General features: G+C 41.5%; 1 protein-coding gene across 1 annotated transcript in view; it reads right to left on the bottom strand.

Annotated features, from left to right (window-relative positions):
• The window catches only part of DGKI (diacylglycerol kinase iota), a 419366-nt gene that overhangs the window by 57240 nt on the left and 342831 nt on the right, over positions 1-19295 (bottom strand). Inside the window, exons 24-27 of the mRNA XM_023514207.1 lie at positions 15055-15124; positions 12485-12525; positions 11498-11625; positions 7655-7777 (exon numbers count right to left, since the gene is read on the bottom strand). Coding sequence (XP_023369975.1) covers positions 7655-7777; positions 11498-11625; positions 12485-12525; positions 15055-15124 — 362 coding nt within the window. The remainder of the gene's footprint in view (positions 1-7654; positions 7778-11497; positions 11626-12484; positions 12526-15054; positions 15125-19295) is intronic.

Genomic DNA, 19295 nt, shown 5'->3' with positions numbered 1-19295 from the left:
ATTATTCCTGGGTAAAGTTAACCTGGGTGCTTAGAAAAACTGGGCTTTCAAGGACAGAAGTGCCATCATTTTATAGAACTAGCATCCCTCAAATCAGTGCCACCTGGTCTTCACTTCAGTACCTCCCATCCTACCTTAGATTCCTACTCTACTTACCAAACTGGGGAGGTTTCGACGTCTAGCTGTTACTATCAGGCCCTGCAGGAAGATCCAGGGACCGGAGTAAGGCAGAGAGACCTACTTTCCCAGTGTAGATGGCACAGGGACCCAGCCCCTAGCACACGGCTGCCCCGGGGCACCCAGGACAGGCTGTGCACCGTGTGCCCCTTCTGGCACAGCTGCGGCCAACAAGCCTCTTCCACACTGGGTGACCATGAGGGCTGAGTGCACAGAGAGCTGGAGCATCTGCACCTGCCCAGATGGAGATGACGCTAAAGCCGCTTTGTCAGTATAGGCCCTGGCATCTTCTTACTGACTTCCTTTCATGCCTCAAGGCAGAATGTGTTCTTGAAAGGAAGGAGAAATGTGTTTTGTTTTGTTTTGTTTTTAAAGGAGACGCTGCTAATCTCCCAGAGTCCCTTTCCAGCACTCTCAGCCCCTTCAGAAGCTTTTCTGCACAGATTCCCCCCATGTTTCCCACTGCTCTCCCTTCCCCGGGTCTCTTTTTATCGGAAATCCTGAGAAAGTTCTGAGATTCTGTTCCATTCATAAACTCCTATCAGTTTAGGATTTCCCATGGGCCGAGTCATCTTCCTCTCCATTAAAACAGCATCTAAAACCTCCTGAAGGACTAAACTGCACCAAAATTACCCAGAGATGCACCGTGGGGGACGGTGTACAGCAGCAGCTTCTTGACGTAACGCTTCCTTGCTGCCCTCCCTGCTCCTGTGCTGGCCAGCAGTGCCCACAACTCCCCATACCCAGCACAGTTACTTTTTACTTTCTTACCTGGGAAATACCAACACCTCTCTGACTTAGGAATTCAATGCATCTCTAATATTTTGATATGTGAATCCCCTGGATCAAGTATACCCACAATAAACTTTGAAATACAGAAGTGAATTTCATAGCCTAATGAAAATATTGAAAATGTTACATATTATTTTGCAATCACTTCGCAGTGATTATAATCACTTCGCAATGAGATAACAATCCAAGCAGACGTATGCCGATTTTGGTTTGATAGAATACATTTTCTCTAACACCCAGACCCCATCCATTCAGCGAAGAAGCCTGCTTTGTTGAACCCGCCATTCCAGGTATGGTTCAAAGGGCTATGGAGACAGAGGGAGCAATTCACAGTTTGGCCATCCAAGAAACTCACATGCATTAAACATGAATTTGATTAACATTCACAGTATTCCTGAAGTGTGATTAGATGAGGCCACCAGATTTTACAAATGAAGAAAACAAAGCCAGTCCACAGTAATAATACTATCTTGCATCGTAATCATTGGCAAAACTTGAAACTCATGCAAATGGAAAGCCAAGATCTCCTGGCATCCCTTTAAATAAAATGGATATTTAATATACTTTTTTTTAATTTTAATGTTCGTCAACATAAGATCTGGAATTCTACTTTGGCTCTTTCACTCACTGAAATTGAAAATGGAAATGTGAGATTCCATTTCCCCCCAGTGGTTTATGGCCTCCTTGCCCATAACTGCTGGAGGAACAATCATATAAAGAACAAAGAAAAACATCTCATTAAATATTTTGTGCACATATAGGGACAGAGTAGTATTATGTGCTTGGCTAGAGTAACAAGGTTATTCAGGAAGGAAAAAAAGAAAGGAAGATACAGGTCCTCTCTCTTGCTTCTTTTCAGCTGGAGTGATTATCTAGGGTGAGAGAGATTCAGACCAGTCAAAGGTAAGTAGGATGGGACCCAAGTATCTCGGTAAAACAGATGCTAGGAACTATCCCTATCCTGACAGCACTGATTTCATCTCTAAGATATATCCCAGCAAAACCTGCTTCCCTCTAAGAAGATTAATTTTCTCCCTTTTATCTGATTGTGATCCTCAAAGGATAGTTCCACAACCAAAATCATTGCCCGATAGTCTGTCTTTCTGTTGAGAACCTGGAGCTTTGACAATAAGCACAATTCCCCTTTTTATGAGGGTCAGGCCTTAACCTAATGTTCTCAGAAGAAATTGAGTAAAGGAAATAGATGACCAGAGGACAGTAGGGGAATGAAGCTATTTCTCCTACGCTCAGCCAAGAACATTTGACTTTCTGATGGGGGAGGTTTCAGGGCTGTCTTCTTGATAGAATGGTTCAGAATTTTAGACTACACTAAAAAAAGGCCATATTTTTCGTTTTAAAGGTCATTAGATATTTCGAATATCCCCAATAATTTCTCAGTTGTACGAATGTCCTTAAGCACATGTCAGATAGGCTGAGGTTAAACTGTTCTTGAGTGAGTTCAGTTATTTCAGAAGAATTTCTAGTTTATGTAATGAGGAAAACACAGATACTCCTGTGCAAACATTGAAGAAAACATTCACGGAACCCTTAAATGCCTATTTTTTTCTTGGAGGGTAACTTTGTTATGAATTCTTTAAATATTCATCCCGTGCATGTAAATATAAAAAAGCAACATGTAAAGAAGGCAGCCAATCCTATTTCCTCTCCTTTCCAGAATATTCTGTGTGCATCCATTCGCTCCTCAGCAGGAACCATAATAAACGGTTTGTCTTTGAGAGCAATAATTATTTCTTATGCAGCTTTATCTCTTCAGCACCAAAGGGGATGAATGTTGAGTTTTTTTCAATAAATGATTGACAGAAGGGTTTAACCTATTTCTTGGAATCTGGATAAGATCGTGAATCAGACCTCATGCATTGTAGTTCATCCTTGAAGAACATTATCTCTTGCCAATCATAAAAACCCATTAGCCCTGCTTAGCTGATCAGGTAAGAGATACCAGCCTGGACACAGACATGGGTTGAACGGATTGAATATCTGCTCCCAGGGGGTTCACTGCCCTCCTCCTTGGAACCATCATCCTGCAGCAAGATTCTCTCCCCTTCCTGCGTGACAGTTCCTCATCTCGGTTTTTTCATGCTTACGACATGAGCATGCTGAGAAAACCTGGGGGGTTCCCATAAACTACAATATCTAAGAACTGGAAAAAAGATTATTCTAATTCAGAATGTAAAACAATTATTTTCCAGTTCCTTTAACCTATCTGAATCAGAGGGGCGGGGGAGCGGGAAGCTTGGAAAGAATATATCAGAGTGTTCATTTGGTGCCTTTTCTCTTATCTCAGAGCCTCTGAAGGGGGCAAGTCCTTCCTATGACACAATAGATTCTCCTGCTAAAACTTAATTCCCTGCTTATTAATCTTCTGCCAAACGAAACACAGTCCTGTCACCAGAAGTGGTGATACAATTAATGATAACAGCAAATATCTTTTCTGGAATCGTGTTATTTAAAGTAGAACTTTCTTAGATACTGAAAGTATTTTTTTTTTTAATCTTAAAGACAAATTCTTTATGGTCCTAGCAGTAATAATGGAAGTTCATCACTTCTCATTAATTTATTTCCAAATTGGTTATCAAGATTATTTCTTACTTTGTTTGCAGGTTTTGAAGACACTAAATCTTACATCCTTTTTTGGAATTTTAATTCCTCCTTGAGGGTCTGTATATAAGTGGGTATCTATATAGTTTCCTAAAAATTATAAGGTTTCTAAATTAAAACATTTAATATAAAAAAAAGTACTGTATTTTGCCACATAGAACGTGCATTTTTCCCCCCAAATTATTGAGAGAAATGTAAGGAGGAGCAACCAGGGTAATAGGGCTCCGGAGTTGGGGAGCTCAGCAGGCCCCGTGGGGCCACAGCAGCCTTCTGCCTGGGGCCACTGGAGGACACAAGGGTTCCAGTCTGGGCTGATCCAGTCTCCAGCAGGAGCAGCAGGAGCAGCTGGAGTGTCCTCTGCTGAGAACTTTAATCAGGGGAGGGGGTGGGGGCAGGGAAGGTTTCCCTGCTGATTTCTTTTATATCATGGTTGTTATAAACTTATCTCCAAGTTGACTGGGGCTTTAAAGCTGAAACCAACAGATGCCAATTGTACCCAGAATATTATAAGTCTTCAGGCCCTTCTCACGTTCCCGGTGAAAAGAAGCATTTTGCAATCTGTAGTAAAGACGAACGACATTTATTTTGTGTAACACAGAAGGACACGTGTACCAGTATCCTTCATGTTGCTTCATTTTATAAATCAGTAAAATATTAGAGAGCAATATTAAAATGGAGAAATAATTTATGGCATACTTATGCTGTGATACTCTATACCAAAAATTATTCAAAATCGCATGTATCAATTCTGAATTAAATGCAAACTGCTTGGGATCAGAAGCATTTCATTTTAGATTTAGATTTTTTTTTTTTTTATTCTGGGATACTTGGCATTTGTATTTCTGAAAATTTGAAATCCAAAATGCTCCGATGAGCATTTCCCTTGAATATCATGTCAGCGCTCAACATTTTTCTAACATCGGAGCCTTTCATATTGCAGATTTTCTGATTAGAAATACTGAACCTGCACAATACAGAACAAAACCACAACACGGTATTATATGTTTTTATATGACTCTGTTTTGCTTATGGATTGAAAGAAACAAATATACCTAAAAAACGACATGATAAGTGAGGGTGGTTGGTACACGCATGAGAACCTCTTAAGTGACTGTTGTACTTATTAGTACACATTTGATTATCTTTGTTGTTGTTGTTGTCGTTATTTTTAATTTTTTTCAAAATTTATAAACTATTTTATTAAGTCAAATACACATAGATCACATTAGATTGTATAAAAAAATCAGCACATTGATAATCTTTTAATTGAAATCTATCACCGTTGTTTTTTGTTTAAATCTCTTTTTTGAAGCAAAAATAATTGTATTACAATTAATTCTCAGCCATATTTCTTTTGGACAATTTTGCAGTCTAGTTAATGTGCATATGTAGTGCTTATATATTGTAGAATTTTTCACTTCACAAATATCAATACATATATATGTATGTATATATATGTGCCGTAGGAAATTTTTCTGGGACTCTGGCATGTTGCCTTTATATTGTCCCTTTGGGAAGACAGTGTTGCACTGTGGAAAGTACGGAGTAAGAAGTCAAACTGACCTCAGGGCAAACCACACTTGCTATAATAAGTGACTTAGAAAGATGTTTTACCCTCTATGAGCTCAGTTTAGTCCTTGATTAAGCAGTGGCTAAATTTTGTTTTCTTCTGAGATGGGTTCTTGCACTGCAACCATAACTCATTGCAGCTTTGAACTCCTGGGCTCAAGTGATCCTCCTGCCTCAGCCTCCCGAATAGTTGGGACTACATGTGCAAGCCATCACACCTGCCTAATTTAATTTTTTGTTTTCATAGAAACACAGTCTTGCAAATTGACCAGGCTGATCTAGAATGCCTGGGCTCAAGTGATCCTCTGGCCTTGACCAGAGTTCGGGGATTACAAGTGTAAGCCACTGTGCCTGGCCAACAATGGCTAAATTTAAAAGTTATTGAAAGACTTAAAGACAATTTAATTATGGTGCAAAGCAAGTGGGAGGTGTTCTATCAGCAGCAATCATTACTAACATTATTAGATATTTCTCCAACTGCAGTTATCTCTATTTGTGTCCGAGATATCTCTGAAGGAAATGAAAAGATGTGCTTCCTAAGGATTTAATGGGCACAATAATTTTGAAAATTAAAAGAGTTAATGACAAAGTTGAGGTATGACATTTAGGTTAGTTCTTTGTGGGTTTTTTTAAGTGCTTTAAAACAACCATTTTATGATGTTTGTGTCTTTGGTGGGTCAGACAAAGCACAGTACAGATGACTTATTCACAATGTGTAGATTCCTCTGGGCAGACTCAAAGGGTGAATGTTTGAATGTTACATTGTTTTCAAAGTAGTTCTGAAGATTTATTTTTAAAGAGTCAACTACTCTAGGTGGTGCCTGTGGCTCAAGGAGTAGGGCGCCGGCCCCATATGCCGGAGGTGGTGGGTTCAAACCCAGCCCCAGCCAAAAACTGCAAAAAAAAAAAAAAAAAAAAGAGTCAACTACTCCAGTGAATTTAAGAGATGAAATAGTAAAAATGGCCATTAAAATTGATAGCTGTCAAATGAAGATCAAAAAAAATTAAGAGGAATCCCTCAAAGGACAATATAACCTAAATTTAAAAAGAACAGGGTGGATTTTGACATAGAATTTTAAGGACTTGGCTGTTTTACAAAGTGGTACATTCATTTGTGATTCTTAGGAAGACTATTTACAATCTTAGAAACAATCACTTCATGGATCATGATGTGTACATCAGAATGTTATATATAGAAAAATCAGGACGTAGAGAAATAGACTTGAAATCACATTCTACTTTATGGAAACAGCCTAGATATGAGGACAACTAAGACATTCATCTGGTTTGCCTAGGCTTAATTTCTATTTCTGCAGCTAATTTAAACTCTAATTTTCCAATAAGTCTGCCCACAGATGGCCACTTTTTTAACTGTCCACGGGTGGCTGACTCACCCTGGTTCACAAGCCTCCATTCTGTATAAAAAGGAAATGGAAAAGTACCCTGCATTGTAAGCAATCAAAATGCCATCAGAAGCAAACAACATGGTTTAATTAAAAAGAAAAAAAAATCCACAGTAATTCATCTTTTCCTTTCCCCTCTTCACACAAGAAAATAAGAGGTAATACAAAACAGCAATTAAAATGAAGTCTCCTTTTGCCCTCGGGCTGTCTGAGTAGCACCTTTGCCAATGAAATAATTAACTCCAGATTTCTCATTTTTCCCCCTTTGTCATGCTGACATCGTTCCTGGTCTTCCTTTAAAACAAGACACTGTCTCTTCTCTTTCATTAACCCTAGGGTTTTCTAAGAGTCTCGGTAATCTTGTTAGTCTGTCAAAATGATAAGACCATGTGATTACAAAGCCATTGTCACTATTTGATTAGGAACCCCGATAGGACTGCACTGAACTCTCATAACCGTCAAGATAGAGTAACTGTCCTGAAATTAAAGAGTGGGTGCAGCTAGAACCCGCTCCTCCCACGGGGGCAGGCCGGAGGAACACAGAACCAAGGTGCAGCCTACTTTCTGACTGCCATCAGCCCTCAGCAGAAAACACACCTGCTGTCCTGATGTAGGACATCGCGCTGCTCACCCACAGAGACCACAGCCACAACAAACCAACAACCCCTCTAGCCAACAAAGCCACTTGGCCATATTCCATAGAGTCCACATGGCCAGGCTCAGGAGGTGACACAGTGGAAAACGCTATGTCACTTCCAACTCCACACAATTGCTCACTCTCCTGCATGTCTTCACCATGTGACAAAGGGAGATGTCTGATAAATACTGGACTCCACAGAAGAAAACACTGGGAGGGCTGAAATTATCTCTCCATTGACACACAATGAGTCAAGGCTGCTCAGCGCAGGAGAAATGGAAGGGGAAGCCCCATCAGAAGTCTGGGGCAGATAAAGTGAGCGAGATGGATAAGATGTCACCTCCACGAGACAGCCTGAGCCCCTCAGAAGAGAGAATTCTCCTAGTGAATGGCTGGTGGGACAGTGCTCTCCCAGTAATCACAGGGCCCCGGGAGAGGACAGAGAGAGAGGGCTTACTGTAGCACGCGGGAGTGGCTGAGGTCCTTCATGTCTGAGTCCTCATAGTAGGGCGTGACCATCCCCAGCCCGCTGTCACTCAGCATGCGTGTCCGCAGGGCCGGATTCCACCAGTCCGACATCCTGGAGAGAGAAGGGCACCAGACTGGTAAGCATTCACACCCAGCCACTGACTTCCGTTTCCTTTTCCTCAAGATGGTTCTTGTGTCTAAATGTGAGCAGTAAAATTTATCTTTCTTGCGTAGTTACCAGATACTTCACATTCATCATGGCATTCGTGCGTCTCAACAGTCACGAGCTATTTGTATTATTCAGCTTTCTTTACAGATGAGAAAACCAGATTCTGAGATTAAGTGATTTTAAATGTGACACAGACAAGAAGGAATGGACCTGGTGCAGAGATGCTGATCAGTAAGGAGCACGGCCGGCCTCTTCTACTATCTCCTTGTTCCTGGCTGATTTCCCGAGGAAGCAACTGACCAGAAATAAGAAGGGATGTACTCAAGGGCTAGGGGATTTTCAGGCTACTTTAGTTTGGGAGCTGTAGCTAAGCAGACCCAAAGCCGCTCCTTTTGGCTATTATTTGACATGGAGAAAATGACCGAGAGTTCAAGGCCCACAGCGCCCTGGCAGAATGGCCCACCCCTTCCTTGGTCCAGAGCTAGAGCCAGGCAGGGTGGGGAGGAGGACAGCCAGACCCCAGCACCTGCTGCCTCTGCAGAAGGACATAGCATCGCACCTGCTTCCCCTCCCCCACCACGGATGGGCCTGGTGCATAGCCATGGCCTGCCGAGGTGGCCTTCCCCACCAGTTTGGCACTCCCCAGGTGACACGAGGCCATCCCTGTGCTTGCAGGCTGTCCGTCACGCCAGGACAGCTCTGACAGCACTGGCTGTGGCTTCCTGGGAACACTCTGTATCTGTTCCATGTGGCCACTTCTGCTGTCCTGGGCTCCCCACAGACTCGGTGCTACCAGAGGACATCAGCTGACCCTGGCAGAGTGGGAGATAGTCACAAAAGCAGCAATGAGCAAAACAGAAGTGAATCAAGTAAAAGGGGTAAACGTGTGTAAAAGTTTCCTCCACGTGCACCTGCCTGCTTATATAGCACCAGTATGCATACACAATTGCCTTGGCTCCATGTGTGTGTGTGTGTGTGTGTTTCCAGGGAAACCCTTATGCCAACCATTCAACCCCCATGTGCCAGTAAACCCCTGCTTTCATTATACTCCAAGAGGACAGAAATTCCTGTCTGTTTTTATTTTTCCACTGTTGTTTTCCAAGTGTGTACTCTCATACTTGGCACACAAAGAACTCTAAATAAATGGTTTTGAATTGTTGGAGTCACCTAGAAATGTCCGTAGATGCCATTGCCACATTGTAAGAGCATTCTGTACTCTCCTAATACTTACCTATAGGTTCTGCAAGAAAATTAGAATGGAAGTGATCTTGGCAGGAATCTTTCTCTAATTTTTGAATAAGGTCATGCAAAAACTTTCACCCTTAATTATGATGTCTTGTGACATCAAGTTAATTAAGTAAACTTTTATTGAACTATAACTTAAATGCAAAAAAAAGTGCAATTTAAAAGTGCACAGTTGGATTAATTTTTACAAAGTGGACACACCAATACAGTCAGAACTCAGACTGAAAAACATTATTACACATGTAAAAATAATTTTTATACTGATCTCACAGCAGCAACTTGCTAAATTTTTTTATTACTTGCAAAATATATATGTATGGGGAGCGTTAAACAAAGACAACTGTAATCATATATCAGTTGCTTTCCGTTCCAAATCTTATCATCTAATTATTTTCTGGTCTTATTTCACTACCTAAGATCTACTCATAATATTCAATTGAAAAATTGCTAGAACCATTTTTGGGGGGCTCAGGAATAAGGCAAGATCCTTCGACCAGCATTTCACCATAAAGAAGGATTTCTGATGTGGCCTCCTGGAAGGTACTGTTTGTAGAGTTAATGTTGCTCTCTTTGATTCCACTTTGCTAAGACTTTTTGAAACTGGAAGCCGGTGCCAAATATTTTAACCTTTTTTGGGTCATATATGGAAATACTCCATTATGATCAAGTGAGATTGTCCCCTGAAATTTATATAGTTTCTCTCTTTCATTTTGTTAATTGAACTGCACAGTTATCTTTTGTAACACGTAACTGGATTTAATTTTGCAAAAATAAAATGGAAACATTTGTCATTTAAGATGATGTAAAAAAAGAAATGTTAATAATATTTTGGTGTTGCAACCATTGGTTAAATGCATGAGATCATGTGGGACTGAATCTCAGTTTCCTGTTTATTTTCTGTAGAATGCTAGGCAGGAAACATAACCTTGTACGTCTCTATTTTCTTACCTATGATCCTGGGCTAATAACAGTATCAAATATGTAGGGTCACTGTGAAATAATAATGATGGTGATGATGATGATCAATTTAGAAACATTATGTTTAGTGAGTGTCAACCAAACTCCAGGAACTAGCGCTTTACCTGTATTAGTTCATCTAATCTTTAAACAATCCTCTGAGAAGGTCTTCTTATTCTTTGCATTTTACAAATGAGCAAACAAGCACAGAGCACTTAAGATAATTAAGTCACTATGAAGTGGTGAGAGGGATATAAGAAAGACACAGCACATGACCATAATAAGTGCTTGATATGGTACAGTTAGTGTTAAGAAATCTGTATGTCCCAGGAAGCCTGGGAAAAGCAAAGAAGAGGAAAATGATTTTCAAAGCATTTATGTCCATTTTGCATTTGGAAAATAGAGTCACTGCAAACATGTAGGCACAAATGTGAGTACCAGTGTGCTTCTGGGTTGTTAGGAAGCATCTGTGTCCTGGGTAAAGAAGGCTCAGTCACAGCACAAATCTTGTCAAGAAAGAGTATTTCTACATCGCCAGTCATAAGATGGACTTATGATATGACCAGTTATACCTCACCCTAAGGAAACACAACAACAACAACAACAACAGAGTGAGCCATTCTCACTGGAGTTACGGGGTATCTCAATGTGGTTTTGATTTGCATTTCCCTGACGATTAGAGACAACAGCACTTTTTCATGTGCTTGCTGGACATTGGCCTGTGTTTGTAAGAAGAGTTTCTGTTCATGTCTCTTGCTCATCTTTCAGTGGTGTCGTTGGATCTTTTCTTGTTGACGTACTTGAGTTCTTCATAGATTCTGTTGATCAGCTCTTCGTGAGATGTGCAGCGCGCAAACATCCTCTCTCATTCTGCACGTTGTCTGTTTGGTTTATTGATTTTATTTTTGGCTATGTAAAAACTTTTTAACTTGATTGGGTACCATTTATTTGTTGTTTTGATTGCTAATGGGTCTTCTTCATAAATTCCTTCCCTAGGCTGACAGCTTTAAGGGTTTTTTTCCCATACTTCATTCTAGGATTTTTATAGTTCCATGTCTTAGGTTTAAATAGTTTCCCTCCCAATGGGTAAATGGCATGGGAAAATTGCACACTTTCTTGGGCAAAGATATACCTATAACTCTGGCTTAATCACCACAAAAACAAACTATATAACCAAATCATATGTACCCCTAACAACGATCTGAACATAAAAACAATAAAGTTGAGAACGTTTGATAATGTTTCAAGATTTATGAAAACATACCCATATATCATTCTTGAATTCTGTTTTAAAAGTAAACTTTATGAGTTTTCTTTTTGATATGCATGTCCGAATCAATAAAATTCTATTTTAATTTTTAAAATTTCAAAATAGTTTGATTTCATTACAATGTGAAGTCCAAAGCCAAGCCAGACACAGAAGCCACCTATGGCTAGCCGCACACTGGTCCCCGCACTCACCCCGAGGCTTGTTCCACTACCAGGTCGGGCATTCCTGGAGGTGTCCCTGCCGGCTGTGACACCACCATATCGGGGTCCAGAATAAAAATCTCATCTTGGGAAATCTCCATCACGAAGTGCAAATGTTCCTAGAGAAGAAAATAAACTCATCAGATGATTGATAGGATGCTCGAATCTACCATCTGAGGAATAACAAGACAAGGCACTGTGGGTCTCGGGGGAGAAGGAAAGTCTGCGGCAAGGCAGATGACCACAGCTTGTTCTCAGAAGCCTGATCAATGGACGGTCCGCCCTGAAGCAAAAGCAGTGGGTGAGAGGAAGAGATGAATCCCCTTGGTGCAGGATTCCCAGTTAATCAGAATCTTAACTAGACGTGACCAGAAAACGGCCCCATCTCTTCCCCTATCCAGCTGCTTCCACTGAAGTGACATCCCACCTGCCACTTGGTCCAGCAGGAGGAGTGACAGCCTGGACTTCTGCCCCCAGCATCTGGTCATAGGTAAGTGCATGTTATAACTGGTTTTATCACCGGGTTCAAAATGGTGTGTTTTTTTCCAGCAGAATTCAGAGAGTGAGAGGACTTGTTAACCTTGGGGAAAAGCTTTTTTTTTTTTTTCTCATTACTGAACTCTGGGGATTGATGAACTGAAACTAAGCAGCCCAGATATACACTTGGGGTCTCAAACTTATTAACCAGAAATGAGCCTAAAAAGGCATAAAATCTGGATGAAAATTTGGAGCGCAGGCTGGTGATAACGTCCACAAGCTAAGTTATTGTCTGCACTCATCGGCAAGGTCAAGCCATCGAGTCCAGAAAGCGTAAGACACGCGAAGGCCAATGAAAAGCTCACAGCTTCGGCTGCGATACTGTTCCCAAGTCTATGAAGGTGTCAGTGTGTTTCTTAGAAAAATTTGTCTGCTTTCTACCTATAAAGTGTGTTGACTTGGGGATTTTTCACTTTCATAAGAAGGGTGAAGAAAACCTACCTGAGATCTGTCTATTCGATAAAAGCGATCAGCAGAAGTTGCTAGAGAAAAAGAAAACACATACAGCCATCAGGATGTTCTGTGATCTAGCATCGGATGTACAGACTTCTTTTCCACTAGTGCCATTCAAAACCCTCACATTCACATGTGCTAAACACTGACCAGTCCCTACATCTATTAAGAAAAACACAGCATGTCTTACTGTTGCTCCCACGATGCTTACTTACAGTCTTTCCTCATTTTTTCTGGTATATAAACCTTGTCTTCTAAAGACCCCCATGGCCCAGACCAGACTCATGGCTCTCCCCTCTGAGCAGATCTACACTTCATTCAGACTGCTTATCGAGACTGTCTGCACAGACACTCTGAGACTAAGAGACTTGCCTCTTCAACAGTCTCTGTTCCATTCATTTGTTTATGTCCCCAGAAATAATGTAAGGATCTTAAACAGAGAACCGTGGCTGGATATATCCATGTATTGAGTAAATACAAAGCTAGAAAAAAACGGTACTTAATTGCTTCTTGGCCTTTTGACTAAGATCAAGTGTAGGAAAAAACTATACTTAGATGGAGTCCGCGGAAGGGACTCTCATTTTAGCAAACAGCTTGAAGATTCCGGCCAGTGATAACATCTGGCCTTAAGTGAATCATTTCACTTTCAAACGGCATCCTTTGAGCCACATCTGAAGGAAACCAAAACAGAAAAATAAATTACATTTAAGCATCCTGAAAGGGGAATTTGGTTGCACATGTAGCTGGAGAAAAAATCTAAATTAAAAATTTTATATCCCTAGAAGTTATTTTGATTATTCTTAATATTAAAAAGAATTACAGGCTCGGCGCCTATAGCTCACCGGGCTAAGGCGCCAGCCACGTACACCTAAGGTGGTGGGTTCGAATCCCCAGCCCGGACCCGCCAAACAACAATGACGGCTGCAACCAAAAAATAGCCGGGCGTTGTGGCGGGCGCCTGTGGTCCCAGCTACTTGGGAGGCCGAGGCAGGAGACTCGCTTGAGCCCAGGAGTTGGAGGTTGCTGTGAGCTGTAATGCCACGGCACTCTACCCAGGGGGACAGCTTGAGGCTCTGTTTAAAAAAAAAAAAAAGAATTACGTTCCTCCTCACATCTAAGTGAGTCTAAATATGACAAAGAGATTTTCTACAAAATAATCATAGCACGACAGGAAAACTCAAAATGCGAATGACCATTAATAAATCACAAATATTTAATGAGTAGCTTCTGTCCATAGGGAACTGAGCTGAGAAGCAAGCCCATTATGGTCCCTGCTCTCTAAAAATTAAGAATAGAATAAAATCTGCCCCAGAAGGACTTTAGCTACTTTGTTCTTTTTGACCATGACTGCAATCACCTTTTAAAGGTTTGTAACGAAATTTTCTTTTTTTTTTTTTCTTTTTTGTAATTTTTGGCTGGGACTGGGTTTGAACCTGCCTCCTCCAGCATATGGGGCCGGCACCCTACTCCTTTGAGCTACAGGCACCACCCTGTGATGAAATTCTTTATAGAGTAAAATTAACATCTGGTATAAGACTATTATCCACACCTGTAACTTTATCGAAGACTTTATACTGAATATAATGACATATAAATAGTTTCACAGTTTTCTTATGTGAATAAGTTCACATAAGAATGTGAAATGCGAGTTGTTCCTTTATGAATGCAGGAACAGCAGATGATTGTGTCTCTTATTGCTATTGGAATAAAGAAGCTCAAAGAAAATTTTCAGGGACAGCCGATGAACCAGTAATGAAAATCTGCATTAATGTGAATTCAGTCTCAGGCGTGTACACACAAAGGCCCATCTTCACACTCACATATCCTGCCACACATATCCACATTTATATCCTCTCAGATGTACACACAGATAAGTGAGGAAGAGGTTTATAAGGAATACATACCCTGTCTGCACACAGACAAGGGAGAGATGGGGTGTCAAATACACTGGGTAGTGTACAAGCAAGAATATCCAGGGCAAAATGTATTGCAATACAGGTAATTGGATAGAAACACTGTATTAGGCAGTGAGAGATGCTTGAGATAGAACATGAACTCATTAAACAATCATAAAATAATTTACCAGGCATGCAATGCATCATGCTCAGCAGAGTAGACTTGAATGCTACTGAAATTGTCTACCCTTTGGACAAAAAGCTATGTATACCCTACTGAAATGATGGTCCCCTGAAAATAATATGAAAGTTCCATAATAGCAGAGAAATGATTACCCTTCCTATGCGTACAGACCCAGCTACAGACCTAAATTCATTTAAGGTGGGCACTCAACAAGTTTTAGGGAAAAGGGACTGATGTGAGGGAGGGAAACTTCAGCCAGAAGTTAACCAACTTGCTGAGAGGGAAATGGCTTCAGGCAAGGGGCTGGATGTCGGCAAGCCCACATGGCTTGAGATGAAATGCCAGTCTTGTGAACTAACACAAAGGCTCCTGAACGATCTTTTGGAAAACTTGAGTTCACTCTACCAATCGATACCTTGCTCTGCCACTTTCCCAACCCCCCCCCAACCCCACGCCCCCAGAAATGCAGAAACACTCACCGTCTAGGAAGCACCAGCGAGGGGAGAGCCTCTGAGCTGACAGAGCCCTGGGGAAGGAGGTTTCACGGTCCTGCAAAGAGACACACATGCTAGAAGCTCCACAGAAGTGACCCGAGGGGCTCCCCTGGCCCAACACTCTGGCATGTCACCTCTTTCTGGAACAAGCATTGTTTTCTAAACAAAGCACCAGTAAGAAGACCAGATCATGTTGTTTACTGGAAACAGAAACAGGGCCCTGCTGTGAAAATTTTCATAGGACTTTTTAAAACAACTCCCCATAAAAATGTCCAGGAGGTTTTAAATCACTCCATGAAACATCCACGAGGGATCTAATACAGGATGCTTTATCTCCTCTTAGAAATTTCTTTCATTCTCTTTTGGAAACCCAGAAACTGGTGGCATCTGCTGTCACTGAGATTTGGGTTCTCCACATAGTTCTGAGGCACTTGGCACGGAATGGGAAAGAGTCAGACTTTATCTACTGGCCAGACGACATTTATTGTATGTAACAAAAACAAGAAGCCAACTACATGCAGGTTCAGATCTCCTTGGGGTAGAGCAGCGTCTGTTATTCAAGGTCATTTAGCTGCATGGAAACAGAAAATCAACCTCGTCTGTTGAGGCAGCCTCTAACCTTAGACTCCCCCTCTGATTACAGAGTAGATGAGTGTGGGGACTGGGGAACTCCACAATGGCTGGGCACTGAGGGTGACAGCATGAGAGAAGACTCAGACTCAGTTATCTCAGATAGAAAAACTGATGAGGGCCGGGAGAGGCACACACTGTCACTAGCACAGGGAGTGGCTCGGAAGTGCTGCCCCAAGCAGACGTCCCAAGGTGTTGTATGTGCTGGACACATACGACTAATAATAAAAATAGTGGAACTAAACACAATGGTTACCTTAAGAATCATTAGCAGCAAAAAACAGAGACATAAAAATGGCAAAAATGGGAAAGAATCATGAGGGCTACATCATGTGATTCTAAATATAATCAAAATAGGGGGTAATCTTTAACAGTCTTAGCTTGCTCTGGTGATTCCCATCTATACCTTGGCAGGCTCAGTCGATAATAATCTTCATTGCTAAGGCTCCATTCTTACCCCAGGGTGAATTATTGGTGCCATTGACAGTGGCGGGGTGGGATGGGATGGGGTGGAGAAACCTGGACGGTGGTCTAACAGGCTCTCAGGAATGTTAGCCCTGAGCTGCCGGGTACTGAGCACTCCCTTTAAACCATCAAGCTGTTACTGGGATCTGAGGAATCTGGACTTTGACCCACAGGCCCTCCAGAATGCTGAGCTCAGCCTAAGCTCCAACACGTCCTCAGTGAACACCCACAGACAAGGAGGAAAAAAAGCAGGGCCAGGCCAGCACGGTGCCCAGCACTGAGCCAGGAGGCACGGTGCTCATCTGCCTTAACGTTCTCTAGGCTTCTCACCTTTAAGACCTCAGACTACATATGAAAGCTATAACCTAATTATAGCCTAAGAATATGGGGAGGAGAGGGAATGGGTGGAGGGAGGGTGATTGGAGGGATCACCTCTATGGTTTATCTTACAAGGGTACAAGTGAATCTTTCTAAAAGTAGAATATAAACGTCTTAACACAATAACTAAGCAAATGACATAAAGGCGATGTTAACCAGTTTGATGAAAATATTTCAAATTGTATATGAAAACACCACACTATACCCCCCCCATGATTCCATTCAGGTACACAGCTATCATTTAATAAAAAAAAAAAGACCTTGGATTAGCCCTCTACTATTTAACATTGAGACTAGCTATGCTTAGATAAAAATATTTCTCTATTCTCCAAAGCTAGGACCTTGGTGCAGAGCTTGCACTGTCCTTTCTGCCCTCAAATTCTATTTCTGTGTCCTTACCAACATCTCCTCCTTCACCCTTGAACTCATTAAGTCTTCTGTGTCCATGGCTCGCTCTCCCTCCCAAATATATTTCCTGTTATACCTTCCATTGCTAAATCTGTCCTCATTCACCCACCCAGACGCCTGAGCTCTTGTGTTTAGTATCTACTGCCTGCAGCTCCCTTGGACTCGGTTCAGCCGTGACCTCTAGGAACTTGGCTTCTGACCCACCAATCTTCAAAGGCTGCTCTTCCCAGAGATTTTAGGGAAAATCTTGCTTCCCAGATTTAATACAGCTCTGAGTCCCCAAACTTCCGTGGAGCCTCTGAAGCTTTTATTTCTTGTAAGGAATTAAGGCTACATCAGCAGAACAGGCTAGAGAACTAAAAGATGATTGAAAATGGAAAGGATTATCTCTTAGGATTTCGAACTTTAAAAAAAAGAAAAACAATTTCCCTACCAAGAAAAGTTTTTCCTCTGATAACTAAAACAATTTTGAAAGCATTTTCTAGTTTAAAACACATGATGTGGAACCATCTAACTTGGCTTGCAGTGAAACGGAAATCCCTGACAGAAATGGGACAAGAATGGAGGCCGGGTCTCTGTGGGGAAAAGGCTGGGAGTTGGACGTTCATCAGGCTTTGGGACACTCAGATGGAGGGAGCATCGCCGGATGCAGCTGTGCTGGCAGCGACACACACGTGGCCGCTGAAGCCACAGGTGTGGATGCTCTGTGTGCACAGAGAATGGGGGTGGGGGACAGGGAGGACACGGCAGCAGGGAGAAGGGGGCTGGTGAGAGGTGGCACTGACCTCCAGGGCTTCATCAACAATCCCTGCTGTCCCCTCACTTGATCCTCAAACAAAGCCTCTGCATAAGTCAGTGGTTCTCAGAGTGTTCATCCTGGACCAGCAGCCTCAGCTAGAAACTTGTTAGAAATACAAACTCCACAGACCCCAGTCTACAGAAGGCCTAGGAGTGGAACCCAACTATCTGTTTTAACAAGACTGTCATGGGAGTCTGAGGCTGTGCTAAAGGACCGTGGGCCTGAAGTTATCAGCACAAAAGGGACCATCTTATTACCCGAAATATTGGGTATATAGAGGTGTTTGTTTGTTTGAAACAGAGTCTCACTTTGTCACCCTAGGTAGAGTGTCATGGCATCATAGCTCATAGCAGCCTCAAACTCTTGGGCTCAAGCAATTCTCTTGCCTCAGCCTCCTGAGTAGCTAGGACTATGGGCTCCCACCACAACGCCTGGCTATTTTTAGAGACAGAGTCTTGCTCTGGCCCAGGCTGGTCTCGAACCTGTGAGCTCAGGCAATCGACCTGCCTCAGCCTCCCAGAAAGCCAGGATTACAGGTGTGAGCCTCTGTGCCCAGGGATGTATGGATTTTTTAACATGAATGGATTCTGAAAATTAAACAAGTGATGGAGGAAAAATTGGTCTCATTCAGGACTTAAAATTCATATTTATGGATATAGACTATGAATCTATTGATATAGCTATGGATACAGAGCTAATTAGATAAATACTCCTCTTTTTTTAACTGGCTTTCTCTTCCTGCTGGTTAAGCTAAATGAAATCTTGACATGTGCTCACTGCCTATTTATATGAGAATTATGTTTAACACTCTGAGAATTATATTTTGACACATGCAGTATTTTATGTTAAAGGAATTTAAGGTTCTTAGTGTATTTTTGTAAAATATGTAAAGCTACTGACATCTCTCAGTTTTGGTGAGAAATGTAATTACAGGCCAAGAAATCTGAAAGTGGTCTGAGATGTTTAGTGGCATCTAGGGACGCTAACAAGGGAAGGGATTAAACAGAAACATGGGATTAAACATCAAGAACTCTTTCGGAATTTTGATGTCAGATATGCCACAGGGAACTCTGAGAAAACATATTGTAGGCAAAACTCAACGGAAAGACTAGATAAATGCTTGATCTTTCATTTTAAAAACCTAAGAATAGATACCGCTATCTGTAGGATATTCAACTTGATAAAATTAGATAATACTTATTTTACTTTAGTAAAATTCAGGTGGAAATACTGCCTTAGCCTCACAGCTACCATAGCACAGGCTGGTAAAGAAATGTTAATAAGATATTATCTTTTTGTCTATTCGGAGAGTTTTATGCATGTGCCTAACTTAATGCATTTATTTTGCTTATTTTTCTTTTTTGATCAAAAGCATTTGATATAACTTGGCATTTCTTAAAGAAATTTTTGTCTAAAGAGAGTGTTCCCATTCTCGTTGGTAAAAATATGACACTTTAATGGGGCTTCAAATAGCTTTAACAATCCTTGAACCTTCTGAAAATGTCACTAGATTTGGTGTGTCTCTATGTGTATGCCTTTTTCTGGA

Source organism: Otolemur garnettii, unplaced genomic scaffold (assembly GCF_000181295.1).
Source record: "Otolemur garnettii isolate 467f Iridium unplaced genomic scaffold, OtoGar3 scaffold00049, whole genome shotgun sequence".
NCBI lineage: Eukaryota > Metazoa > Chordata > Mammalia > Primates > Galagidae > Otolemur > Otolemur garnettii.
The sequence above is the reverse complement of the archived record's forward strand: the minus strand, read 5'-3'. Positions and strand labels throughout refer to the sequence as shown.